The 27,985-nt window shown below is 42.8% G+C and overlaps 2 protein-coding genes across 2 annotated transcripts in view; one reads left to right on the top strand and one right to left on the bottom strand.

Moving 5' to 3' along the window:
• The window catches only part of glis2a (GLIS family zinc finger 2a), a 58,708-nt gene extending 54,189 nt beyond the window's left edge, over positions 1–4,519 (bottom strand). The window contains exons 1-2 of the mRNA XM_064961818.1: positions 3,434–4,519; positions 3,179–3,331 (exon numbers count right to left, since the gene is read on the bottom strand). Of these exons, the coding sequence (XP_064817890.1) occupies positions 3,179–3,185 (7 nt within the window). The 5' untranslated portion in view covers positions 3,186–3,331; positions 3,434–4,519. The remainder of the gene's footprint in view (positions 1–3,178; positions 3,332–3,433) is intronic.
• Positions 4,520–5,829: 1,310 nt separating this feature from the next.
• LOC135535113 (transcription factor AP-4-like) lies at positions 5,830–15,529 on the top strand. Its single transcript, XM_064961836.1, has 7 exons — positions 5,830–6,194; positions 8,274–8,439; positions 10,607–10,705; positions 10,956–11,129; positions 11,385–11,549; positions 11,786–11,935; positions 12,158–15,529. The coding sequence occupies exons 1-7, from the start codon at positions 6,112–6,114 to the stop codon at positions 12,314–12,316; spliced, it is 996 nt and encodes a 331-aa protein (XP_064817908.1). The 5' UTR covers positions 5,830–6,111; the 3' UTR covers positions 12,317–15,529.
• Positions 15,530–27,985: the final 12,456 nt, after the last annotated feature.

Below are 27,985 nucleotides of genomic sequence, written 5' to 3' on the forward strand. Positions count from 1 at the left end.
AAGGTATGAAGGTATGAAAATCTGTATACCGCTAGACTCTACAAAGCACATTCATGAGTGTACTCATGGGACTTTCACACTTCACACACGTTACACACACAAACACACACACACACACACACACACACACACACACACACACACACACACACACACACACGATGAGTCTTCCTTTCTGTTATATGTTCTCATCATGGCTGTGCTGTCCTCTCATCACCCAGTCCAGTAGTCAGTCTGGTGAGGTCCAGTAGTCAGTCTGGTGAGGTCCAGTAGTCAGTCTGGTGAGGTCCAGTAGTCAGTCTGGTGAGGTCCAGTAGTCAGTCTGGTGAGGTCCAGTAGTCAGTCTGGTGAGGTCCAGTAGAGTCAGTCTGGTGAGGTCCAGTAGAGTCAGTCTGGTGAGGTCCAGTAGAGTCAGTCTGGTGAGGTCCAGTAGTCAGTCTGGTGAGGTCCAGTAGTCAGTCTGGTGAGGTCCAGTAGTCAGTCTGGTGAGGTCCAGTGTCAGTCTGGTGAGGTCCAGTAGTCAGTCTGGTGAGGTCCAGTAGAGTCAGTCTGGTGAGGTCCAGTAATCAGTCTGGTGAGGTCCAGTAGAGTCAGTCTGGTGAGGTCCAGTAGAGTCAGTCTGGTGAGGTCCAGTAATCAGTCTGGTGAGGTCCAGTAATCAGTCTGGTGAGGTCCAGTAGAGTCAGTCTGGTGAGGTCCAGTAGAGTCAGTCTGGTGAGGTCCAGTAGTCAGTCTGGTGAGGTCCAGTAGTCAGTCTGGTGAGGTCCAGTAGTCAGTCTGGTGAGGTCCAGTAGAGTCAGTCTGGTGAGGTCCAGTAGTCAGTCTGGTGAGGTCCAGTAGTCAGTCTGGTGAGGTCCAGTAGAGTCAGTCTGGTGAGGTCCAGTAGTCAGTCTGGTGAGGTCCAGTAGAGTCAGTCTGGTGAGGTCCAGTAGAGTCAGTCTGGTGAGGTCCAGTAGAGTCAGTCTGGTGAGGTCCAGTAGAGTCAGTCTGGTGAGGTCCAGTAGTCAGTCTGGTGAGGTCCAGTAGTCAGTCTGGTGAGGTCCAGTAGTCAGTCTGGTGAGGTCCAGTAGTCAGTCTGGTGAGGTCCAGTAGAGTCAGTCTGGTGAGGTCCAGTTAGTCAGTCTGGTGAGGTCCAGTCTGGTGAGGTCCTGTCTGGTGAGGTCCAGTAGAGTCAGTCTGGTGAGGTCCAGTAATCAGTCTGGTGAGGTCCAGTTAGTCAGTCTGGTGAGGTCAGTAGTCAGTGAGGTCCAGTCAGTCTGGTGAGGTCCAGTAGAGTCAGTCTGGTGAGGTCCAGTAGAGTCAGTCTGGTGAGGTCCAGTAGAGTCAGTCTGGTGAGTCCAGTTAGTCAGTCTGGTCGAGTAGGTCAGTCTGGTGAGGTCCAGTTAGTCAGTCTGGTGAGGTCCAGTAGTCAGTCTGGTGAGGTCCAGTAATCAGTCTGGTGAGGTCCAGTAGAGTCAGTCTGGTGAGGTCCAGTCTGGTGAGGTCCAGTCAGTCTGGTGAGGTCCAGTAGAGTCAGTCTGGTGAGGTCCAGTAGAGTCGGTCTGGTGAGGTCCAGTAATCAGTCTGGTGAGGTCCAGTAGAGTCGGTCTGGTGAGGTCCAGTAGAGTTAGTCTGGTGAGGTCCAGTAGAGTCGGTCTGGTGAGGTCCAGTAGAGTTAGTCTGGTGAGGTCCAGTTAGTCAGTCTGGTGAGGTCCAGTAGTCAGTCTGGTGAGGTCCAGTAGAGTCAGTCTGGCGAGGTCCAGTAGAGTCAGTCTGGTTAGGTCCAGTAATCAGTCTGGTGAGGTCCAGTCCAGAGAGCTTTCTCCTTTCTGTGATCGCTGCTGGATTGTATTATGATATTATTTTCCCACTGTCTCTTTCTCTGTGTGTGTGCGGTGGTGGTGGTGGGGGGTGGGTCTGTTACAGTCCCGTTGCATCATAGCTTCTTAAGGGCCGCTTTGTCTCCGAGAAGCCTGGAACTAGGCCCTCTCTTTTCCTGCTGTGGTGATGTTGGGTGTATCTGCGTATTGTATCTAGTTCCCCTCAGACTCCTTTTGCACTGTTTGTGTGTGTGTGTGTGTGTGTGTGTGTGTGTGTGTGTGTGTGTGTGTGTGTGTGTGTGTGTGTGTGTGTGTGTGTGTGTGTGTGTGTGTGTGTGTGTGTGTGTGGTCAAACTAAGGGCCAGTCATCTTTATTATTGGCCCACAATAGACCAGATGTAAGATTCCTGAAACCTCTGTGTGGGCATAACACACACTTATCACTTATCAGTACGTTGACAAGGACTCCCACTGGACACAGACGTCCATTCAACGTCTATTCCACGTTGGTTCAACATAATTTCATTGAAAGGACATGGAAACAACTTTGATTCAAGTAGTGGGTGCCCAGTAGGCTGGTTGTCCAATCAAACACGTTCCCAGTGTTTCACTCTGACCTTTAGGGCTAATCTCATTATCTCCTTCTGGTTAGTGTTAAAAAAGCCAACTCTCTGTACACTTTAACTGGATTTAGGCTCCAAACTCTATCACTCCAAATGTCTCATATAGGCCTACCACTAAACTCACTGCAATCTAATCAAATGTTCTGGAACTAGGGCCTATACTATACTAGGCTTACTCAACATGTCTCATTTGAGAGACATTTTGGAAAGGCCATTGTTGAAAATAAGGGCAGGTTAGGTCGTGAATGGTCGTGAACGGTCAATCACCTTTAACAGAACACTATTGCGCACTATTCCGGTTGGCTGGATATGATCTAGTCTGTGACAGACCGTTCAATCAAGTCACACATATGTAGCTTACATGTCATTTTTCTCGATAAAGCAGCCTGTGGTGAGATGTTAAAGGAACGAATATGGGATGTTGGATACAATATCAAATGTGGCATTTAGGCTACACAGGCAAAATAATATGGTGTCCAGACATGTCAGACGGACAACATAACGGACCGTGACATCCAGTCTAGACCGACAACCGGTCACGAGCATCTTATGTCCGTGCCCTGTATCAGAGACAATTTCAACCAAATTTCCCACAGGAGCCGAATTTATCAAATCTACGTAGTCTATAAATATAGTAGTTTACATACATTACCACAGCGAAATGATTATAGGGGAATAAAGGACACGTATGCAAAGTAAGAATCTGTCATGGACTCCCATGGGAGAACATGGATGTCTGAGTGTCTGTGTGTTTACCTTTCATAAAAGCCTTGTCTCCACTGGACGCGAACGTATAGTAAGTATCCTGGTCGACTCTCCTCGTTGGATGTCTCCTCTACTGTCACTTCTCAGTATCTTCTTGATGTGCACACATCCGTTTCAAACGGTTGACAGGCTACAGAAGGGTGTCTATTCAAGAGACAAGTTTAGTAGGCGCTTGTCGAACCTTTGTCGATAGAATATAATGTATATATAACAGACTGTGCGGAAAATAAAGACATAAAAACACACCCCAAAGGAGTCCGTTCGTTCTACTGCTATATTTCTTTACAAATAGGCCTAGCTTGTCGCAAAAATAATCATCTGTTTTTCTGCAAGTATGGAAATCCAGGACGCACTGAAAAAAAACACGTCCAGCAGAAGAAAAAAAACTTTGCTTTACAGAGTCTCGAAAACAAACCGAGCCTCGTTGTCAATAACCACAACACTGTTAGGAAACAATGTCAACACTGACATTCGTCAAATAGCCTATGTTAGGATAAAAGATAGCTTCAAGCTTGCGCTCTTGGAAAGAAGGTGCATCGCTTAGTTACGACGCTAGTCAACTGCCTTCTCGGTAGGCGGTCATCCCCCCTAGTTGTCTTTTTAGAAGAGGGCGGGGGTGTCATCGGTCTATGTGGGTGCGCAGCTAACCATCGAGATGGAGGGGAGGTGGTGGTCGCTGGCAGATTTGGGTCCTGTCTGTTTTCTCTTTCCTTCCTCCCTTCCACTGTTCGCTTCCAGCGGTTGTCTCTCACGATTTCTACTCCAATCGTTTGCTTGCCTCAGCTGAGCCGTGCGTGGCTCTCTGTCTTTCTATTCTCTCTCTTTTTTCCGGCTACACCCCTCAGCAGGAGACGTGACTGTGTGGTTCCAGCCTCCCCGTGGTCGTCTGCTGTGTACGTAGACAGACCAAGACCCAGTCCAGCCCCTATTCCCCCACGCAGCCACCACCACTCCTCTGTTCCGTAACAGACCCTAGCAGCCTACCTCTTCCAGCTCAGCGCATGCCTCCCTTGCCTTCTCGTTCCCGCCTATCACTTCCCGAACACGAAGGTTGTCTTCGGCTCATTTCCAACCTTTCCTTCAAGTCTCTCTCTTTCTCATGTTTCTCGCTCTCAGTTCAATGGGCTTTATTGACTTGGGAAACATATGTTTACATTGCCAATGCAAGTGGAATAGATAATAAACAAAAGTGAAATAAACTATCCGAAAACATTACACTCACAAAAGCCTCTCTCTATCTGAAGAAAGAAAACAACACTCGAGTGAACAAAAAACACGCATCTCTCTCACAGATATTCTCTATTTCTCCGTTTCACAGCTGACTTCTCCTTTTCTTCATCTCGCTGTCTCTCTCTCACACACACACACACACACACACACACTTCTTTTCCTGAAGAAGGCACAGTGATGCCGAAACGTTGGTGATTTACCCGATAAATGACTGGGAGTTTATATATAGTGTGCACTCACTTTATTTTTTATAGCTTATAGTTCATCCGCGGTTAGACAGCACCTCTAGATAAAACAATTGTATATGTGTGTGCACCAGCTCATGTTTTGTATTCTACATAATAGGTTATTGAAATACCTGGATACTTATAAAGTTTTTTTAGTTTTTTTATGTTTGAGGTGCACACTTTGGTTCGTCACTAGTTTCCACAGCCACAAAGTCATAATTATGGCTAAACCCTGCTTATTTCTTTAAACCTAACCTTAAACCTAACCTTAACCTGTTACATAGGCTAGCCGTATGCCTAACCCTAACCTTAAATTAAGACCAAAAATAAAATGTTTGTTTTCCTTGAACGAAAAACCACACCTTGCTTTGATGACCATAACTGCATGAGAAGGTTTAGTCTACCATCTGCTGGTCAAAGGGTGAATGGAAGAGCTATAGATTTTTGTTATTATAAAATGAAACAGCTTAACAAAAATAGAAATGTGAAGATTATGGAGCATATTCTGTTGTCCTATATCGCATAGTTACAGCCTATACGCCTATACTCATTCGTCTATACGCCTATACTCATCAAACTATTGCAACATTCCCAGATAGGCTATCACACAACGTGTTACTCCCCTAGTCTTATGCCATACTAGACCAATAGTCTTCTTACTATAAGCTATTGGGCTATACTGGCTATATAGCTTTAACCTGAATAAGAATAGGGAGGCTGTTACATAGGCTACAATCCATTCCGATAATTTACCATGGCTATCATAATGCTACTTGGTAATAAGGTTTTTATTACGGTATAGGCATAACATCAGGACTTTCAAATGTATTTGACCTGATAGGCACTGGCATAACAACATGTCATCTATTTTTGTTTTTAAAGAATATAATAAATTAGAATAGAATATATCGTTGTTTTATAGAATATAGGCAAATGGGTTGTTTGTTATTGTACTTGACTTTGGTTTGTTGCCTTGGCCTGGCCTCCTGTTTTCATTTTCTCTTTAGTGTATTTTAAGTGTTTTTATAAGCACCAGTTGGCCGTTCCTTGTTCAATAGGCCCTACTGCTTCTGTCTCAAAGTAGCTCTTTGTTTGTGCGTAGTCTGGTCTGCTCTGCACAGAGAGAAAAAGCTCCCGTGCTCTCCTTGATTCCGACCAGCTGTTTCCCGCCTCGAGACACAGAGATCAGCTGCAAACACACACGTAGTAGTAGGCGGAGGCGCCACACGCACGCAGGGAAATCCGCATCAGCTGGAGCCACACACAGTTAGCTTAGCTAGCCTTTTAGCTACAACCTCCAACAATACTACGCAATACTTAGCTATGTGCAATCGAACATAGTACAGGAGTGTATTTTTTATTTATTTTTACGGCAAGGAAATAGAAAAAATAGCATCCAAAACACAGAGCAGGCTCAAGGGGTTACAGCTGAAGATATCTAACGTTAAGTAGCTTGGTAGCTGAAGCATGGAATACTTCATGATGCCTACGGAGAAGGCTTTACAACAATTCAAGAAATCGGAGAAGGATGTTATTGGAGGGCTTTGTAGGTGTGTATTGCATAATCACGCTTTCGATAAGATGTGTGTTTTGATTGCAACTGTGAGTTATCTGCTTACTAACTAGCTAGTAGCCTGCGTTTAGTTAGCAATCTAGCTACAACAATATTGGCACAACATTGGTTGAAGGAAGCTATGATTTCTCGTTAGCTGTGCGCATATGAGCGCATACCCCGAGGGCGGGACGAAAGCAATCATTAAATATTTGTCCCGAAACATCGTAACGGCTAGTGGTATTAATAATGGCCGTTGGTGGGTACAGTTGTAGTGAAAAATGTAAATAAATACGTGAAATCGATACATTTTGTATCCAGCTAACACGAACCACGTGGTTACTAATCACACTGCCTGCTGCTGTGTCGCTAGCACCCGCTAGCTCGCATTCCAGATGTTGTCTACGGTGTTCCTTCCCCAACAGGTCGACAAAAATAATGCAGTTATACTTATGTGACACAACCTAACACTATGCGCGTGTTTACGGGCTTTGGGTCACACATATAGGGAACCTACGAGGTGTAGCGAGTAAATATGCCTGCCGTGGCTAGCCAGCTAGCTCGTGGGTAGCGCGGCCATGCTTATGTGTCGCGTACTGAAATTGGCTAAGCTCTCGAGCTTAGTAGCATGGCGGTGGTGTGTGTTCAACATCCGCAACAGCATTTAAATAATAAACATCACACAATTTCGTCCATACTAAGTTATATTTAACTACTTTAACTTTATTTATTCATATTTTGTAGAAAGACTCCGTTTTTGTGAAGTCGACGCTGTAATAGTGTTTCAAATAGGTAGGCAAAAAGCATTGTTCTCCATGTGAAGGGGGTGGTCTTGGTGTCAAATTTCACCAGGCTACCAAACTAGCTACGTATTTTCGCGAAGGATTTGCACACATTACTAGTTCGCTAGCTACTAAGTGTATACATTCTGTTCTGGTCGGCCGACAACAAGCTTGTTAGCTACCATATATACGTGCTAACTACAATATTTCGTTGTACTAAGTCTGCTCACTCAACCAATGTATGTGAGAAGCGCTCGATCAACCAGGGGTTTATAGCTAAACACGCTTCTAGAATCTTTTGGAGCAGAACCAGAGTTTATGAATGAAGGCAGCGTTCAAATCTAGATTGCAGTAGGCTAGTCTGTACTAGTCTATAGGCTCACATCGTCAATGGCTTGGATGCATTCCATCTCAAAAGTATTAGATTTTTGGTCGTCCATTTAACTTTTTATTAGCATTGATTTAGGCATATCTAATGTGTTTTGCTTACTGTACTCTATTCAGTTGACTAAACAAACCGCTATTGTGAGTCTAAGCATTGTGTGCATAGATAATCGGTCTGCTAACAGGCCTACATTTCCCCCTCTTAAGATGTTGTGTGACAGTTAACTGTCTGTCGCGTTGTGAATGATTGTAAGCCTAGCTGTCAGACACGTTTCCCGAGATCTGGTTATTCTACTTCTTTGTGAACCTTGTAGAGCATGGTTTCCCAAACTCTGTCCTGGGCCAGTTTTGTTGTTTACCCGAGCAGTACACAGCCGATTCCAATAATCAAAGCTTGAGGAGTTGGTTATTTGAATCAGCTGTGTAGTGCTAGGGGAAAACCAAAATGTGCAAGGGGTGGACAGGACCAAGTTTGGGGAAATCCTGTTGTAGAGCATTCACTGATGTACACTGATGTTATCTGGAGGTTATATGGTTTACATATTACTCTGGCTGAGTAAACAGAACAGGGTAGGTTAGCAACCATTAAATGGGTTGAAGGGCAGTGAGTTCAGGGAAACTCCAGGACCTGACCTTATAATAGCCCTAGTCACTAACCCAAGTGAAATGTAGGTGGGGGGTGTGGTTGCGGGGGAGTGGGAAGGAATAGCGCTGTACTACCTGCATGTGCACTGTGTTTTCCACCAAGCTACACCTGCATGATATGAATTTCTAAACATGTTATTTCTAATTAGACACGAGGTGAAAAGCAGACTAAACTACAATACATCTGAATAAAATGTAACTTTTGTCTCCATTTCCCTCTGTCCTTCTCACCATCTCTCCTTCTATCCCATCATCTCTCTCTTCAGTCTGGCCAACATCCCGCTCAGCCCGGAGACTGCTCAGGACCAGGAGAGGCGTATCCGCCGGGAGATCGCGAATAGTAACGAGCGGCGCCGCATGCAGAGCATCAACGCAGGGTTCCAGTCGCTGAAAACACTCCTGCCACACACAGACGGCGAGAAACTCAGCAAGGTAGGAGAGCGGGACCATAATCTAACTGTGTTTGTGTCCATACTAGAGGTTGACCGGTTAATCGGAATGGCCGATTTCAAGTCGGTAATCAGCGTTTTATGGCCGATTACTAGTTTATCTAGCTTGTTGTGCGTTGCATATAATCGATTCGGTGCCTGTTAATTTATCATCGAATCACAGCCTACTTCGCTGAACGGGTGATGACTTAACACGCGCATTCGTGAAAAAAGCACTGCCGTTGCACCAATTTCCCCAACCATAAACATCAATGCCTTTCTTTAAAATCAATACACAAGTATATATTTTTAAACCTGCATATTTAGGTAATATTGCATGCTAACATGAATTTCTTTTAACTAGGGAAATTGTGTCAATTCTCTTGCGTTATGTGCAAGCAGAGTCAGGGTATATGCAGCAGTTTGGGCCGCCTGGCTCATTGCGAACTGTGTAAAGACCATTTCTTACTAACAAAGACCGTAATTTATTTGCCAGAATTATACATAATTATGACATAACATTGAAGGTTGTGCAATGTAACAGCAATATTTAGACTTAGGGATGCCACCCATTCGATAACATACGGAACGGTTCCGTATTTCACTGAAAGAATAATGAAATTATTTTTCCAGATTTGACCATATTATTGACCCAAGGCTCGTATTTCTGTGTGTTATTATATTATAATTAAGTCTATGATTTGATAGAGCAGTCTGACTGAGCGGTGGTAGGTAGCAGCAGGCTCGTAAGCATTCATTCAAACAGCACTTTCCTGCATTTGCCAGCAGCTCATCGCAATGCTTCAAGCATTGCACTGTTTATGACTTCAAGCCTATCATCTCCCGTGATTAGGCTGGCAATACTATAGTACCTATTAGAACATCCAATAGTCAAAGGTATATGAAAAATAAATGGTATAGAGAGTAGAGGTCGACCGATTAATCGGAATAGCCGATTAATTAGGGCCGATTTCAAGTTTTCATAACAATCGGAAATCTGTATATTTGGGCGCAGATATAAAAAATATATATATATTTTTTATCATACATTTATTTAACTAGGCAAGTAAGTTAAGAACACATTCTTATTTTCAATGACGGCCTAGGAATGGTGGGTTAACTGCCTTGTTCATTGGCAGAATGGCAGATTTTCACCTTGTCAGCTCGGGGATCCAATCTTGCAACCTTACAGTTAACTAGTCCAACACTCCACAAGGAGACTGCCTGTTACGCGAATGCAGTAAGCCACGGTAAGTTGCTAGCTAGCATTAAACTTATCTTATAAAAAACAATCCATCATAATCACTAGTTAACTACACATGGTTGATATTACTCGATATTATCTAGCGTGTCCTGCGCTGCATATATTGTGACTGAGCATACAAGTATCTGACTGAGCGGTGGTAGGCAGAAGCAGGCGCGTAGACATTCATTCAAACAGCACTTTCGTGCGTTTTGCCAGCAGCTCTTCGTTGTGCGTCAAGCACTGCGCTGTTTATGACTTCAAGCCTATTAACTCCCGAGATGAGGCTGGTGTAACCGAAGTGAAATGGCTAGCTAGTTAGAGCGCGCTAACTAGAGGGACGGAAGCTATACTGTTACACTGGCAATACTAAAGTGGCTATAAAAACATCCAATAGTCAAAGGTTAATGATATACAAATGGTATAGAGGGAAATAGTCCTATAATTCCTATAATAACTACAACCTAAGACTTCTTACCTGGGAATATTGAAGACTCATGTTAAAAGGTGAGCTTTCATATGTTGAAGACTCATGTTAAAGGGTGAGCTTTCATATGTTCTGAACAAGGAACTGAAACGTTAGCTTTCTTACATAGCACATATTGCACTTTTACTTTCTTCTTCAACACGGTGTTTTTGCATTATTTACACCAAATTGAACATGTTTCATTTATTTGAGGCTGAATTGATTTTATTGATGTATTATATTAAGTTAAAATAAGTGTTCATTCAGTATTGTTGTAATTGTCATTATCTCATATATATTAATCAGTATCAGCTTTTTTTGGTCCTCCAATAATCTGTATCGGCGTTGAAAAATCATAATCGGTCGACCTCTCGTCCATACCACCCATGGAGGATTCAAGGAAACTGTTTCTGAGAGTATTGATTCTGACCTAACTTTATGATATTATTCCTGTCTATTCAGGCTGCCATCCTACAGCAGACGTCAGACTACATCTTTGCTCTGGAGCAAGAGAAGACCCAGCTACTGCAGCAGAACAACCAGCTCAAACGCTTCATACAGGTAGACATTCATACATTTATATTACCTTCATATAGCCAAGTCTAGCCATAGAAATGAATCAACATATTGTAACTTGTGACTTGTTTAATATGTACAAAAGTACATGCATGTGTAAAGTGATCCATTACATTGTGTGTACAGTATAAATACTTTCTCCCTAACAATTACATCGGCAAACTATTAACTGTTCATGGCATGGCCATAACTAGTCGAAATGCTCCCCCTCATCCGGTCTCCTCTCCTCCTGCAGGAGTTCAGTGGTTCCTCCCCAAAGAGGAGGCGTGGGGCAGAGGAGAAGGATGAAGGGATCGGCTCTCCAGACATTCTGGAGGAGGAGAAAGCCGAGGAGCTGAGGAGAGAGATGTTGGAGCTCAGACAACAGTTGGACAAGGAGCGCTCGGCGAGGATGATACTGGAGGAACAGGTGAGAGAGAAGGATGGTGGGCGTGGAGATGTGGGAGAGACTGCTCATCCTGCTGTCCCTAGCCAGAGGGGGGAGTTAGAAGAAGGGATGGAGAGAAGGTTGAACTAAGAGGTGGTGAGACTGAGGAGAGGTGAACCAGTGATGGGGAAGAAGGATACAATGAGGGACTGAGAATGAAAAGAGGGAAGGTAGAGTGAAGAGGAACATAGACATAAAGACTGATCACCCTTCTCCCCCGTGTCTTTGTCCATCCAGGTGCGTTCTCTGGACATGGTGCTGCACCCAGAGAGGCTGAAGGTGATCACCCAGCAGGTCCAGGAGGAGCAGGCTCACATCCAGACCCAGACCTTACTGAGGCTACAGCAGCTCCACGCAGAGACCAGCGCAGAGAGGGACAGACACGCAGCACACAGCCCACAGGTACAGAGACACACGGGTTACAGGTGGAGGACACAGGCGGGTCACAGGTACAGAGACACAGACGGAGAAAGACACAATCCACAGATGGGGAAACGCAAACCGTTTTTGAATGGAAGGAATGTGAATGTTTTATTTCCCTTCCTCTCCTTGTAGCCTCTTACTCCTAATGTTTCACCTTTTCTCTCTTCTCATTTCTCAAACTCTTCTTATTCTCACCATCTCTTCTCCTCCTTTAGGTGCGGTCCCCAGCCCCCACTCACCACCCCACGGTCATCGTCCCCGCCCCCACGCTGACCCCGCACCACGTCACCGTGGTTACCATGAGCCCCGCCTCCAACACCAGCACAGTGTCAACGTCCCGGCAGAACCTGGATACCATCGTACAGGTGAGGGAGAGTGTGTCCTTGTGCTCTGTAGGGTTTCTATAGTGAAGTTCAGTATGTGTCCTTGTGCTCTCTATGATGTCTGTAGTGCTATAGTACTGTGTGTGTTTGAGATAGACAGAGAGCGTATGTTTGAGTGTGAGGTGTATAGATAACCCCATTACATATAGCGTCACTGAATCATGACCTCTAACCTTAGAATTCTCTATGACCTCTGCCCTCCAGGCCATCCAGCACATCGAACGTGCCCAGGAGAGGAGGGGCAGTGCAGAGGAGGAGAGGAGACGAGCAGTCATTGTCAGCCCTGCCCACGTCTCCATGGATACCACCGGCTCTGACACGGCCTCCGACAGTGAGGGAGAGGAGGACTGCTCCATGAACTAACACAGAGATACACATACCGTGTTCTCTATACAGTTTCAGACAGCATGAGCCAAGGCTGCTCAATGAACTGTTAGCTACCACACACACACCTAAACATATATATACACACACACCAATACATACTGTATATACACACAACGTGTTCTCTCCAGACAGTTTGAAATCAAGGGAGAGGACTGCTTGATGAACTGTTCGCTGCCACACACACACACCAATACAAACACAATCAGACAGCATCTGACTGGTAGAGCGAAACAATGACATTTGTTCTACTAAAATCCAAATTCAATCATAAACCAGTGACCAACAAATGGAACACACACGTTAGCGATACCCACCCACTGTAGAAGACGATCACAAAGATTCCCTCCAGACGCCTGACTACTTTTTGATATAAATGTTTCTTTTTTTGAACCTGTCTTTGGCATTATAATGACTATGGAGTCAGCCAGTAGGTATGATAAGCTCTGGTCAGATTGTGTGCTTTTAAATCACAGATGAAGAAGTTGGCTCAATATGGCAGTCTATCGTAAAGGGCTTTCCAGACCAAGCTGCAGCGGGATTCTTTTCAGGTGGAGCGATCGGCGTTGCTCGTGAAGGCTGCTCAGCCGAGGCGGAGAAAATGGGTATCTGCTCTAATTTGGCAACCTTGTTCCACCCGATCGCTTCCTGTCTGGAAAGTCTTTAAGACAATAGACAGCGATAGGTTGGCTCTGGCAAAATACAACACAGCTGGTACTTAGCTGGATCCCATCAATCACATGATTGAATGAAAGTTACAGAATAAGCTGTGTCACTAGCTCTATTAGGGTTACATAGAAGCAAGCAGTGGACCATTCTCTTAACCTTTCAAAGTTGTTTTCCATCTTTTCTAGAAGAAAAAAAGTTTTCCTAAGTGTCGGGTTTACCAAGAAGAGGATAGTTTCCAATTAGGTCTCTTTTTGATTTTTGTTTATTTCAGTGACTATGCACTAAACATTTTTAGGTATTTATGCAATTCCAAGCTACAGTAAATTTGTTTTATAGTTGGGGTAGTGTTGAATATTAAGTGTTTTTAAAAACATCACCCCTTCACCCAATATGAATCTATGCACCTCCCAACAAGAGAACATAACATGCATACAGTATAGACGGGTTGGTTGTCTAGCAACAAAACCAATGCATGCGCAACTATGGGGCAAAACTGACAGGATTGGCTAAGATTGTTGACACGTAAATTATATTTTGTCTCAATGTTTATTGAAAACATAAATACACTTCTCTCAAATACATTCTTACAGTTGTTGGTTAGCTAGCTAGTGAATTTGAGCCATAGTCAAAACACCTCAAAACAAGACATGTCATCAGTAACGAGCTGAAACGAGCCACCTACAATTCCCCACAAGGCAGCTTCCAGGCATTGTTGCAAGCTATCTGACCGCTCAGAATCATAATACCACACGGCCTCATCGATGCGTGTGCATAATGTTCGTGAAATGCTCAGCCAAACCCGTCTTTGTAAACGTGTACAGTCATAACACACATGTAACTACATGCATTGAAGAATGTAGTATTTTTCTCTGATGGTGCTAACAGGGATCGTATGCCCTCTGAGACCCCCAACTTTTACCATTTGATTTTGAAACCCCCCGGGGGCATATCCTAACCCAGCGGTTAGCGCTCAACTCCTACACAAGCACTGAACTAGAAATTTGCCCCAGTCCCTTTCCCCTCGTACCCCTCCATGTTGTCAGTTTGTTTTGGGAACGGGACTGGAATCCCTGTTGTTTCTCTGGAAGCCTGGAGTCTCTCACTCACTTCCTGTGATATGTTGATATGATGCTAAGGGTCAGGAGTTTTTCCTGAACTATGTTTAAGGCTACAACTAGGGCCATGAGTTTTCCTGTATAGATCTCGTGATCAGGGAAGAACAGGAGTTTCTAGTAATGCTGAATCTGAAATGATGCTGTAAAAACATTCCATTTATTTTGACCGTTTGTTTTCTTGTTTCATCCCTCCATGCTCTATTGCCAATGGATGCTGTGTTCGTTTGTTTTCTTGTTTCATCCCTCCATGCTCTATTGCCAATGGATGCTGTGTTCGTTTGTTTTCTTGTTTCATCCCTCCATGCTCTATTGCCAATGGATGCTGTGTTCGTTTTTTCTCTTAAATGTTATGTTTTTCTGGAATTTCCTTAGTCATTGTCTACGTATGAAACGGCCCCCTATTCACTACATGAGGCACTGGCCAAAACTAGTGCACTATTTAGCATATAGGGTTCCATTGTTGACGTAGCCACTGTCTACATGAAGCTCTTCCTGTGTGAGAACTTGGCTCCAGTGGGACATTTGGGGTGACGAAGCTAATTCATTTTGTGATTCAACTTCATAACTGGTTACAATATTATGTCTATTTAGCCTTGTCCCAGATCTGTTTGTGCTCTTGCCTAACTCTGTTGTCATTGTCAAGCCAAAACGCATGACAATTCCATTAGGCGTTGGCAATAGAGCAGAAACATCTTATTGTCTGTTGTCGGGGGAAATTATAATTTTGTGTGAACTTCAAATCTGGTTAGAATAGTAGCTACACTTACTGACTACTGCGTTATGTCCCAAAATGGCACCCTAAATAGTGAACTACTGTTTACCAGGGCCCTGGTATAAAGAGTGCACAAGGTAGGGAATAGGGTTCCATTTGGGACACCGCCAGTATCTTCATTGTCCTCATCAGAGATATTTATCTTTTTGGTTGTTTCTTCTGTTCAGTTTTTTTATTTTTTTATGCTGAAGATGTGTGCATCATATTTCAGCACTGGTGTCCTGAGAGATTGTTGGTTGTTGGAGAATCTCTTAATAATCAACTATTAGAGATTATTGATATGAAGCACTTCCCGGTCTGTACTGCCTGAATCAAGGACGACCATGGCGCCGCAGATTTTTACTATGTTGATCAAGCTCTTTTTGCTGTGACTTAAAACCGAACAGCTGTGTTTCTCTCCTTTTCTTCAAATATGTTAATTTCTCTCATCTCTCTGCCTGCTCTCTGCATCCCTCCTTTTGTCCTATTTTTTTAATTACAGACATTTGTATATTTTTTTAATTTCTTTTTTTTTGTCAGTCCAGGTCGATGAGAAGCTGTTATATTTTGTTTAAGAAAAATGAACTTGTTGGGAAAAACAGGCCTTTGTAAAGAAAAAATACAATAAAATTTGTACTTTGTTTTTTAATACATACATACATGGCTTACATTTTTTTTACCTTTTTAATTACAATCAATATGTTAAGCTGCCTGAACCTTTTACAATTTTGTTTTAAGTATTTAAAGGCCCCAGTGCAATATAAGCAACAACAAAAAAGATATTCCTTACCCTATATACATTACCAGTCAAAAGTTGGGACACCTACTCATTCAAGGATTTTTCCTTATTTATTACTCTTTTCTACGTTGTGGAAAACAATGGAATCATGTAGTAACCCAAAAAATGTTAAACAAATCAAAATATATTTTAGATTCTTCAAAGTAGCTGCTGTTTGCCTTTGACAGCTTTGCACACTTGGCATTCTCTCAACCAGCTTCACCTGGAATGCTTTTCCAACAGTCTTGAAGGAGTTCCCACATATGCGGAGCACTTGTTGGCTTCTTTTCCTTTTACTGCAGTCCAACTCATCCCAAACCATCTCAATTGGGGTGAGGTCGGGTGATTATGAAGGCTATGTCATCTGATGCATCACTCCCCTTGGTAAAATAACCCATACCCTGCCTGGAGGTGTGTTGGGTCATTGTCCTGTTGAAAAACAAATGATAGTCCCACTAAGCACAAACCAGATGGGATGGTGTATCGCTGCATAATGCTGTGGTAGCCATGCTGGTTAAGTGTGCCTTGTATTCTAAATCAGACCATGTCCCCAGCAAAGCACCATCACACCACCATGCTTCACGGTGGGAACCACATATACGGAGATCATCCGTTCACCTACACTGCGTCTCACAAAGACACAGTGGTTGGAAACAAAAATATCAAATTTGGACTCATTACACCAAAGGACAGATTTCCACCGGTCTAATGTCCACCTTTATTTAACCAGGTAGGCCAGTTGAGACCAAGTTCTCATAACTGCAACCTGGCCAAGATAAAGCAAAGCAGTGCGACACAAACAACAACACATAGTTACACATGAAATTAACAAACGTACAGTCAATAACACAATAGAAAAGTCTATATACAGTGTGTGCAAATGAGGTAAGATTAGGGAGGTAAGGCAGTAAATAGGCCGCAGTCTCGAAGTAATTACAATATAGCAATTAAACACTGGAGTGATAGATGTGCAGAAGATGAATGTGCAAGTAGAGATACTGGGGTTCAAAGGAGAAAAAATATAATATGGGGATGAGGTAGTTGGATGGGCTATTTACAGGTGGGCTATGTACAGGTGTAATGATCTGTAAGCTGCTCTGACAGCCGATGCTTAAAGTTAGTGAGGGAGATACGAGTGTCCAGCTTCAGTGATTTTTGCAATTCGTTCCAGTCATTGGTGATCATTAGAAAGCAAATTACGGACTCTTCTTTAAATCTGTGTATTCCTCCAAAGCTCAGTTGTGTTGAGTCCGCACAACTCTACCAGGACCTAGGATCAAGGGAGACACTCAAATGTTTTAGTACTATATCTCTTAACACAATGATGAAAATAATCATGGCCTCTAAATCTTCAAGCTGCATACTGGACCCTATTCCAACTGAACTACTGAAAGAGCTTCCTGTGCTATGCCCTCCTACGGCCAACTTCCTGTGCTTGGCCCTCCTACGGCTCTCTATCCACCGGATGTGTACCAAACTCACTAAAAGTGGCAGTAATAAAGCCTCTCTTGAAAAAGCCAAACCTTGACCCAGAAAATATAAAAAAGAATCGGCCTATATCGAATCTTCCATTCCTCTCAAAAAAAAATGAAAAGCTGTTGCGCAGCAACTCACTGCCTTCCTGAAAACAAACAATGTATACGAATTGCTTCAGTCTGGTTTTAAACCCCATCATAGCACTGAGACTGCACTTGTGAAGGTGGTAAGTTACCTTTTGATGGCGTCAGACCGGGGCTCTGCATCTGTCCTCGTGCTCCTAGACCTTACTGCTGCTTTTGATACCACAGTCTTTTGGAGAGATTGGAAACCCAAATTGGTCTACACGGACAAGTTCTGGCCTGGTTTAGATCTTATCTGTCGGAAAGATATAAGTTTGTCTCTGTGGATGGTTTGTCATCTGACAAATCAACTGTAAATTTTGGTGTTCCTCAAGGTTACGTTTTAGGACCACTATTGATTTCACTATATATTTTACCTCTTGGGGATGTCATTCGAAAACATAATGTTAACTTTCACTGTTATGCGGATGACACACAGCTGTACATTTCAATGAAACATGGTGAAGCCCCAAAATTGCCCTCCCTAGAAGCCTGTGTTTCAGATATAAGGAAGTGGTTGGCTGCAAACTTTCTACTTTTAAACGGGGACAAAACAGAGATGCTTGTTCTAGGTCACAAGAAACAAAGAGATCTTCTGTTGAATCTGACAATCTTGATGGTTGTACAGTCGTCTCAAATAAAACTGTGAAGGACCTCGGCTTTACTCTGGACCCTGATCTCTCTTTTGGCGAACATATCAAGACTGTTTCAAGGATATCTTTTTTCCATCTACGTAACATTGCAAGAATCAGACATTTTCTGTCCAAAAATGATGCAGAAAAATGAATCCATGCTTTTGTCACTTCTAGGTTAGACTACTGCAATGCTCTACGTTCCGGCTACCCTGATAAAGCACTAAATAAACTTCAATTAGTGCTAAATACGGCTGCTAAAATCCTGACTAGAACCAAAAAATGTATCATATTACTCCAGTGCTAGCCTCCCTACACTGGCTTCCTGTTAAGGGCTAATTTCAAGGGTTTACTGCTAACCTACAAAGCATTACATGGGCTTGCTCCTACCTATCTTTCCGATTTGGTCCTGCCGTACATACCTACACGTACGCTACGGTCACAAGACGCAGGCCTCCTAATTGTCCCTAGAATTTCTAAGCAAACAGCTGGGGGCTGGGCTTTCTCATATAGAGCTCAATTTTTATGGAATGGTCTGCCTACCCATGTGAGAGACGCAGACTTGGTCTCAACCTTTAAGTCTTCATTGAAGACTCATCTCTTCAGTAGGTCCTATGATTGAGTGTAGTCTGGCCCAGGAGTGTGAAGGTAAACGGAAAGGCACTGGAGCAACGAACTGCCCTTGCTGTCTCTGCCAGGCCGGTTCCCCTCTCCACTCTGATTCTCTGCCTCTAACCCTATTATAGGGGCTGAGTCACTGGCTTACTGGTGGTCTTCCATGCCATCCCTAGGAGGGGTGCGTCACTTGAGTGGGTTGAGTCCCTGACATGGTCTTTCTGTCTGGGTTGGCGTCCCCTCTTGGGTTGTGCCGTGGTGGAGATCTTTGTGGGGTATACTCGGCCTTGTCTCAGGATGGTAAGTTGGTGGTTGAAGATATCCCTCTAGCGGTGTGGGAGCTGTGCTTTGGCAAAGTGGGTGGGGTTATATCCTGCCTGTTTGGCCCTGTCCGGGAATATCATCAGATTGGGCCACAGTGTCTCCTGACCCCTCCTGTCTCAGCCTCCAGTATTTATGCTGCAGTAGTTTATGTCGGGGGGCTAGGGTCAGTCTGTTATATCTGGAGTATTTCTCCTGTCTTATCCGGTGTCCTGTGTGAATTTAAGTATGCTCTCTCTAATTCTCTCTTTCTTTCTTTCTTTCTTTCTTTCTCTCTCTCTCTCAGAGGATCTGAGCCCTAGGACCATGCCTCAGGACTACCTGGCATGATGACTCCTTGCTGTCCCCATTCCACCTGGCTGTGCTGCTGCTCCAGTTTCAACTGTTCTGCCTGCGGCTATGGAACTCTGACCTGTTCACCGGACGTGCTACCTGTCCCAGACCTGCTGTTTTCAACTCTCTAGAGACAGCAGGAGCGGTAGAGATACTCTCGATGATTGTCTATGAAAAGCCAACTGACATTTACTCATTTACTGTTGCACCCTCAACAACTACTGTGATTATTATTATTAGACCATGCTGGTCATTTATGAACATTTGAACATCTTGGCCATGTTCTGTTATAATCTCCACCCGGCACAGCCAGAAGAGGACTGGCCACCCCTCATAGCCTGGTTCCTCTCTAGGTTTCTTCCTAGGTTTTGGCCTTTCTAGATAGTTTTTCCTAGCCACCATGCTTCTACACCTGCATTGCATGCTCTTTGGGGTTTTAGGCACTTTAGGGTTTCTGTACAGCACTTTGAGATATCAGCTGATGTATAAATACATTTGATTGATTTATTGATTGATTGGCAGCAGAGACCTGGAAGGAAAGGTGGCCAAATGAGGAATTGGCTTTGGGGGTGACCAGTGAAATATACCTGCTGGAGCGTGTGCTACGGGTGGGTGCTGCTATGGTGACCAGTGAGCTGAGATAAGGCTGGGCTTTACCTAGCAAAGACTTATAGATGACCTGGAGCCAGTGGGTTTGGTGACGAATATGAAGCGAGGGCCAGCCAACGACAGCATACAAGTCGCAGTGGTGGGTAGTATATGGGGCTTTGGTGACAAAACGGATGGCACTGTGATAGACTGCATCCAGTTTGTTGAGTATAGTGTTGGAGGCTATTTTGTAAATGACGTTGCCGAAGTCGAGGATCGGTAGAATAGACAGTTTTATGAGGGTATGTTTGGCAGCATGAGTGAAGGATGCTTTGTTGTGAAATAGGAAGCCAATTCTTGATTTAATTTTGGATTGTAGATGTTTAATGTGAGTCTGGAAGGAGAGTTTACAGTCTAACCAGACACCTAGGTATTTGTAGATGTCCATATATTCTTAGTCAGAACCGTCCAGAGTATCGATGCTAGACGGGCGGGCAGGTGCGGGCAGCGATCAGTTGAAGAGCATGCATTTAGTTGTTACTGGCATTTAAGAGCAGTTGGAGGCCACGGAAGGAGAGTTATATGGTATTGAAGCTTGTCTGGAGGTTAGTTAACACAAAGGCCCAAATAAATGCCAAATGTATACAGAATGGTGTTGTCTGCTTAGAGGTGGATCAGATAATTACCAGCAGCAAGAGCGACATCATTGATGTATACATAGAAGAGAGTCGGCCCGAGAATTGAACCCTGTGGCACCCCCATAGAGACTGCCAGAGGTCCAGACAACAGGCCCTCTGCTTAGAGGTGGATCAGAGAATCACCAGCAGCAAGAACGACATCATTGATGTATACATAGAAGAGAGTCGGCCCGAGAATTGAACCCTGTGGCACCCCCATAGAGACTGCCAGAGGTCCAGACAACAGGCCCTCTACTTAGAGGTGGATCAGAGAATCACCAGCAGCAAGAGCGACATCATTGATGTATACATAGAAGAGAGTCGGCCCGAGAATTGAACCCTGTGGCACCCCCATAGAGACGGCCAGAGGTCCAGACAACAGGCCCTACGATTTGACACACTGAACTCTGTCTGAGAAGTAATTGGTGAACCAGGTGAGGCAGTCATTTGAGGAAACAAGGCTGATGATTCTGCTGATAAGATTGTGGTAATTGACAGAGTCGAAAGCCCAGGCCAGGTCGATGAATACGGCTGCACAGTATTGTCTTTTTTTGTGTTTTTAAAATTTATTTTAGCCCGTTTTCTCCCCAATTTCGTGGTATCCAATTGTTTAGTAGCTACTATCTTGTCTCATCGCTACAACTCCCATACGGGCACGGGAGAGACGAAGGTTGAAAGTCATGCGTCCTCCGATACACAACCCAACCAAGCCGCACTGCTTCTTAACACAGCGCGCATCCAACCCAGAAGCCAGCCGCACCAATGTGTCGGAGGAAACACCGTGCACCTGGCAACCTTGGTTAGCACGCACTGCGCCCGTCCCGCCACAGGAGTCGCTGGTGCGCGATGAGACAAGGATATTCCTACCGGCCAACCCCTCCCTAACCCGTGCGACGCTAGGCCAATTGTGCGTCGCCCCACGGACCTCCCGGTTACGACAGAGCCTGGGCGTGAACCCAGAGTCTCTGATGGCACATAATAGGTTTGCTTGGGCCAAGAAACACAAGCAATCGCCATCGATAAAAGACAATACTGTGGGTGGTGCAGTGGTTATTGTGCAGCGCCAGCTGTGCCTTCAGAGACTCTGGGTTCGCGCCCAGGCTCTGTCGTAAACCGGCCGCGACCGGGAGGTCCGTGGGGCGACGCACAATTGGCGACGCACAATAACCACTGCACCACCCGGAGGCCCACAGTATTGTCTTTTATCGATGGTGATTGCTTGTGTTTCTTGGCCCAAGCAAATCTCTTCTTACAACTTTAGTAGTGGTTTCTATGTAGCAGTTTGACCATGAAGGCCTGATTCACGCAATATCCTCTGAACAGTTGATGTTGAGATGTGTCTGTTACTTGAACTCTGAAGCATTTATTTGGGCTGCAATTTATGAGGCTGGTAACTGTAATTAACTTATCCTCTGCAGTTAAGGTAACTCTGGGTCTTCCTTTCCTGTGGCGGTCTTCATGAGAGCCAGTTTCATCATAGCACTTGATGGTTTTTGCAACTACACTTGAAGAAACTTTCAAAGTTCTTGAAATGTTCCGTAATGACTGACCTTCATGTCTTAAAGTAATGATGGACTGTTGTTTCTCTTAGATTATTTGAGCTGTTCTTGCCATAATATGGACTTGGTCTTTTACCAAATAGTGCTACCTTCTGTATACGACACTTACCTTGTCACAACACAACTGATTGGCTCAAACGCATTAAGAAGAAAATCAATTCCACAAATTAACTTTTAAGAAATGCATTCCAGGTGACTACCTCATGAAGCTGGCTGAGAGAATGCCATGAGTGTGCAAAGCTATCATCAAGGCAAAGGGTGGCTATTGTGAAGAATCTCAAATATATGTTGATTTAACATATTTGGTTGCAACATGATTCCATGTGTTATTTCATAGTTTTGATGTCTTCACTATTATTCTACAATGTAGAAAATAGTAAAAATAAAGAAAAACCCTTGAATGAGTATGTGTGTCCAAACCTTTGACTGGTACTAACCCTATTTCCACACTGAGGTTGGAATCATACTGTGAAAATGATGATAATGCCCTTTAAGTGTAAGATCTGTTTTGAAAAGTCTCCTCCTAGACAGTCCTAGCAACATTCTTGCTTGACTAACAAGGGAAATCCATTAACTAACAGTACAGGTAGATAGCAATACAAACGATACTACAGAGATACAAAATAAGTTACAGGAAAAACAAAAAGAACTTGAGGAACTTATTCAAGAACGATCTAATGTAATATATTACAAAAATAATGCAAACTGGATGGAATATGGAGAAAAATTCACAAAATTCTCACTGAATCTCCAATACAGGAACGCTAACAAAAATAATTTGCAGAAATTCGTTACTGGACGGAGTCGTCTATGATTCTCAGAATTATATTTTAAAAGAGGAAGCTAATTATTTTAGGCAGATGATCTCTTTTTCGTCTCATCCTCTCCCACTGAATGAAGATTATGGTAAGGAATTCATTCCAAATAATATAAAAAATGGAAAATTAACAAATTTGCAGAAAGATCAGTGCAAATGACAGAGGAATAACTTTGAGGCTATTAAATCCTTTCAGTCTGGAAACCCCCCCGGGCATGATGGCATACCGGAAGAGGTATATCAAGTATTTTTTGATATACTAAAACGCTCCATTGTTAGATTGTTTTAACTACTCCTATAGAAATGGTAGTCTGTCAGGTACTCCGCAGGAAGGTCTGATTTCTATATTATTAAAACAAGACCCAGATGGCAAATATAAAGACCCAGTCTATCTAAAAAACTGGAGGCCCCTTACACTTCAATGTTGTGATGCAAAAATACTAGTGAAAAGCATAGCACTCAGAATTTAAAGGGTTTTACCAGATATTATTCATCCTGATCAGACAGGTTTTTTTATATGGACGATACATTGGAGATAATATACGACAACTACTAGAAATAATAGAACACCATGAAACATATAAGGAATGGTATTAATAGCGGATTTTGAAAAGGCATTTGATAAAGTAAGACTGGATTTTATTTATAAATACTGAATAATTCCGTTATAAAATGAGTAAACATAATGTATAGCAACCCTAGGTGTAAAATAGTAAATAACAGCTACTTCTCAGAGAGTTTTTAATTGTCAAGAGGAGTTAAACAAGGGTGTCTGCTGTCACCATATCTATTCGTTATGGCCATCGAAATACATGCTATTAAAATCAGATCCAATAACATTAGAGGATTAGAAATCCAAGGCTTAAAAAAGGTGTCCATGTATGCCAATGACTCAAGTTATATATTAAGTCCGCAAGCTAGATCCCTGCAATGTCTCATTGAAGATCTAGATAACTTTGAACTAAAACCTAATTATGAGTGTACAATGAGTGTACAAGTGTACAATATTACATATTGGATCTTTAAAAAATACAACTTTTACATTACCCTGCAGTTTACCTATAAAATGGGCTGATGGTGAAGTACACATACTCGGTATTCATATCACAAAATATATAAATAAGCTCTCCTGTAACGGTCGTCGTCGTCTGATGAGGAAGAATCGGACCAATGCGCAGCATGGTAAGTGTTCATGACTTTTATTAAACTGAACACTGAAAACAAAAATAACAAAGTGCAAACCGAAACAGTCCTGTCAGGTGCAGAACACTAAACATAAAACAACTACCCACAAAACATAGGTGGGAAAAAGCTACCTAAGTATGGTTCCCAATCAGAGACAACGATAGTCAGCTGTCCCTGATTGAGAACCATACCCCGCCAAAACAAAGAAATACAAAACATAGAAAAAAGAACATAGAATGCCCACCCCAAATCACACCCTGACCAAACCAAAATAGAGACATACAAAGCTCTCTAAGGTCAGGGCGTGACATCTCCACAATGAATTTCAATAGAAAACTTGTAAAAATAGACAAGATACTGCAACCATGGAGAGGTAAAAACCTGTCTATTTATGGAGCAATTGCCCTGATTAACTCCTTAGCCATGTCTCAGTTTATTCACTTACTTATGGCGCTGCCTACTTCTGATGATTTGTTTTTTAAATCGTATAAGCAAAAAATATTTTGCTTTATCTGGGACGCTAAACCAGACAAAATACAGTGTGCCAATCTATATAACAAATATGAATTGGGTGGTTGGAGATTATTAAATATAAAAGCACTAAACCTCTCTCTAAAAGCTTCACTCATTCAAAAGTTTTATTTGAACCCTAAATTGTTCTCAAGTAGATTAGTAAGAAAAGCTCATCCATTGTTTAAAAATGGCCTTTTTGCCTTTGTGCAGATCTAATTTTTGATTATTTGAAAATGATACTTTTTTTCAAAGTATCTCTCTTTTTCAAACAATCATTGCAGAGAAGGCTACAATTTCAATTTCATCCCCCTGAAATGATAGAACAAATATTACAACAAATATTATGGCTGAACTCAAATGTGCTGGTTGATAAAATACCTGTATTTTTGGGAAAGAAAAGGGTATTTTGTTCTTGGCAGAGTTATGTACTTCATGGAGTTATCAGAATTGTACAGGAAGGACTGCTCAATCCAAGAGTACAACCAATTGATTACAGCATTACCCCAAAAATAGAGGAGGCAGGTGGCAGCGGTTGGAGGTAGGGAACTGGTCTGTCTGCCCAATATAAAGGATCAAAACTGGCGGAGGAATAAAAATAGCATAAATAGGAAAGTATACCAGTTTCATTTGAGGACCAGGATGTTGACGACTGTGCCATACAGATTGCAAAATAGTTGGGAAGAGATTTTTGATGTACCGATTCCATGGTACAGGGTGTATGAGTTGATATATAAAACACAAGGTTCAAGACAAGATTAAATTATTCTATAGAATTCTTACCACCAACAAAATGTTGAATATTTGGGGCATAAGTCACCGAAGCTCTGCAGATTTTGTTGTGAGGATACAGAATCAATAGACCATTTATTTTGGTATTGCCCTCAGGTAGACTGTTTTTGGTCTCAGGTTCAGGAATGGCTGAAAATGCATAGCATTGATCTAAAATTGACCCTAGAAATAGTACTGTAAGAGATCTGGAGGGACCGGGTCAGTCAATTACCAATATACTAATACTCTTAGTGAAAGTATTTATCTTCAACTCGCAATCTGTGGATTCTATTCGATTAGATAGATTGAAATTTTATGTTAAACATCACAGCATAGTTGAAAGATATGTGTTGCGTAGAAACCCAAAGTGGGTGGCCAGCAGAGATAGATGGGATGGGTTGATGGGCTGGATGGGCTGAGGGAAGCTGAGGGTTGGGATGTGGAATTGGAGACAAGTGGGAGATAGAATGATGTTCAAAGGTAAAAGTTTAAAAAACTGTGGGGGAGTGTTTTTACAACTAATGCCGGTTTGCCTGAGGCTGATGCCGTGCAGGTGTTTGTACACATGCATATACACACACTCTCATTCAAATAAACACATACAAGAACACACACATACATGTAATAGTGCCAGACATGCACACAAACATATACAGTTGGGGAATGGAATTAATTGTATTTTTTATATATATTTTGTCTTCTTGGACTAGTGACTGTTGGAGGGCTCTTGAGGGTTTTGGCCTGGAGGGTTTTTTGGCCTGTTGTTAGATTTGTCAATGTGCCCTTGACCAGGGCATTGACCCTGGATGCATCTGTGTGTGCATCTGAATGGGAATCTGTTGGATGATTGGTATGATGTAGTTGTTGAGCGGCTTCACTGCAATTATATTGTATGTTTCGAATATTCAATAAATAAATATAAAAATATATATAATACATAAATTCTTGCTTGAGAAATTGCTCTTCGCAAAGCTATTTTTGTTTATTTTTTAAACATTTTAATTAAAAACAATGACAGTAAGGTACTTAATTGTTACCCAGAAATGATTTGATATTGATATAAAAACAGCTGCATTGGACCTTTAAAGTACGTGTAAATTCATTAAAGTAATGCGTCACCTATTCTAAATCGATATTTTCCACTTTTGTCCACCAGGTGGTGCTGTTTAAGTGGCTCTAAAGTTCTAGAATCCCCTAGCGTTTGAGCGCTTGGTGAAGTTTCCCCTAGGATAAGTGTCGGCTCCCCCATCCTAACCTTAACCATTGGTGGGGAAAATCAACGTCATCTGCGCCCGGGGAGCAGTTGTTGTTCAGGGTTAACTGCCTTGCTCAAGGGCACAAAGGTGGTTTTTCTATCTTGCCAGCTCAGGGATTTAAAGGATATCTAATGCTTGGATAGTTTCATCTGAACCACTGGCTTAATCCTATTATCTAAATAAAATGTTTGGTTTATTTGGAGACGTGAATCCAACATATCATCTGTTAAATTGTCGACAAGTTAATAGCCTATTTACTGTATTGCAAAATTCCAGTTGGTCTACAAATGAAAAATGTATATGTTGGATTCACGTCTCCATCCCAACCAAGAATCAAAGCCAAAGAATAGGATCAACCCTAACTTCACTCAAAGTGCATTTAAAGTTTGCTTTGATTTGATTTAGTCCTATTCTTCATCCCAGCACCCCGGTGTTAGTCTTATTTAATCTGGTAAAGGGTTTAAGGTTACAACTCCGATAGATTAACAGGGTGCTGGCAGCTAGTTTAAACCAGAAACCCATAAAAGTTATGTCCCATTTCAGTTGTACAACTGACTAGGTATCCCCCTTTCCTTTCCCAAAATACATTATTTATATAATTTAAATATGTTCAGTCTGTTGTACTTTCCAATCAAAATAGAAGTGCACAGACTCAGCAGTATTGCCTCTGAAAGAACAGCTAATCAAATCTCAAATGGAAACCTTTTTCTATACTATAACTCGTTTTTTATATGGGGAAGTTGGTGTCTTTGTTTTTTGAATCTGTATCCGACTCTGTCTCCTCCTGACCTATTTAACCTTACTTCCTGAACCTAGATTAACCCTACTCCTGGAGCAAAAAGGACTTTCAGATTCTCTGTTGAGTCAGCTTTTTAGTCCAGCAGGAGGCTCTTAATTGGGGTCCGGGAAACTGTCCCTATGGTGACTAGTGACCAATACGAACGGGATACACTCTTTTCACGCCACTTTTCCCTAACCCTTTTCCAAACCTTGACCTCAGTTTCCTAACCTGCTCCGTTAATTATCCTAACCATCAGTGTAAGTTGCCAGGTCGCAATTGTAAATGAGAACTTGTTCTCAACTTGCCTACCTGGTTAAATAAAGGTGAAAAAATATAGGCATAAAGTTCTCCTAACCTGCTACGAAAAAGTCATTTCAGTATCGTGAAAAAGGTCTCCCAATACGAACAGTGAAACTTCCTGACATCTTTCCCTGTCTGTTCTTTCCCTTATAGAACCAGGGCAACTGCTTTGACACAAAATGGCAGGCGTGGATGCAGTTGCTGCTGTGTGACATTATGTTACCCATTAGAAAGCCAGCCACCCAGGCCTCTCTACTTAGACACGGAATGGCTGACGTGGGTGTAGTTGCTGCCTGTGACATTACCAGGCCCCTCCTTCCTTGGCACGCCCTTTGACCTTTCTCCAGAGGGGTATATATAACTGCTGGTAGAAGGGGGAGGCCCCTGGCAGC

The sequence above is a fragment of the Oncorhynchus masou genome, chromosome 5 (genome assembly GCF_036934945.1).
Source record: "Oncorhynchus masou masou isolate Uvic2021 chromosome 5, UVic_Omas_1.1, whole genome shotgun sequence".
Lineage (NCBI taxonomy): Eukaryota > Metazoa > Chordata > Actinopteri > Salmoniformes > Salmonidae > Oncorhynchus > Oncorhynchus masou.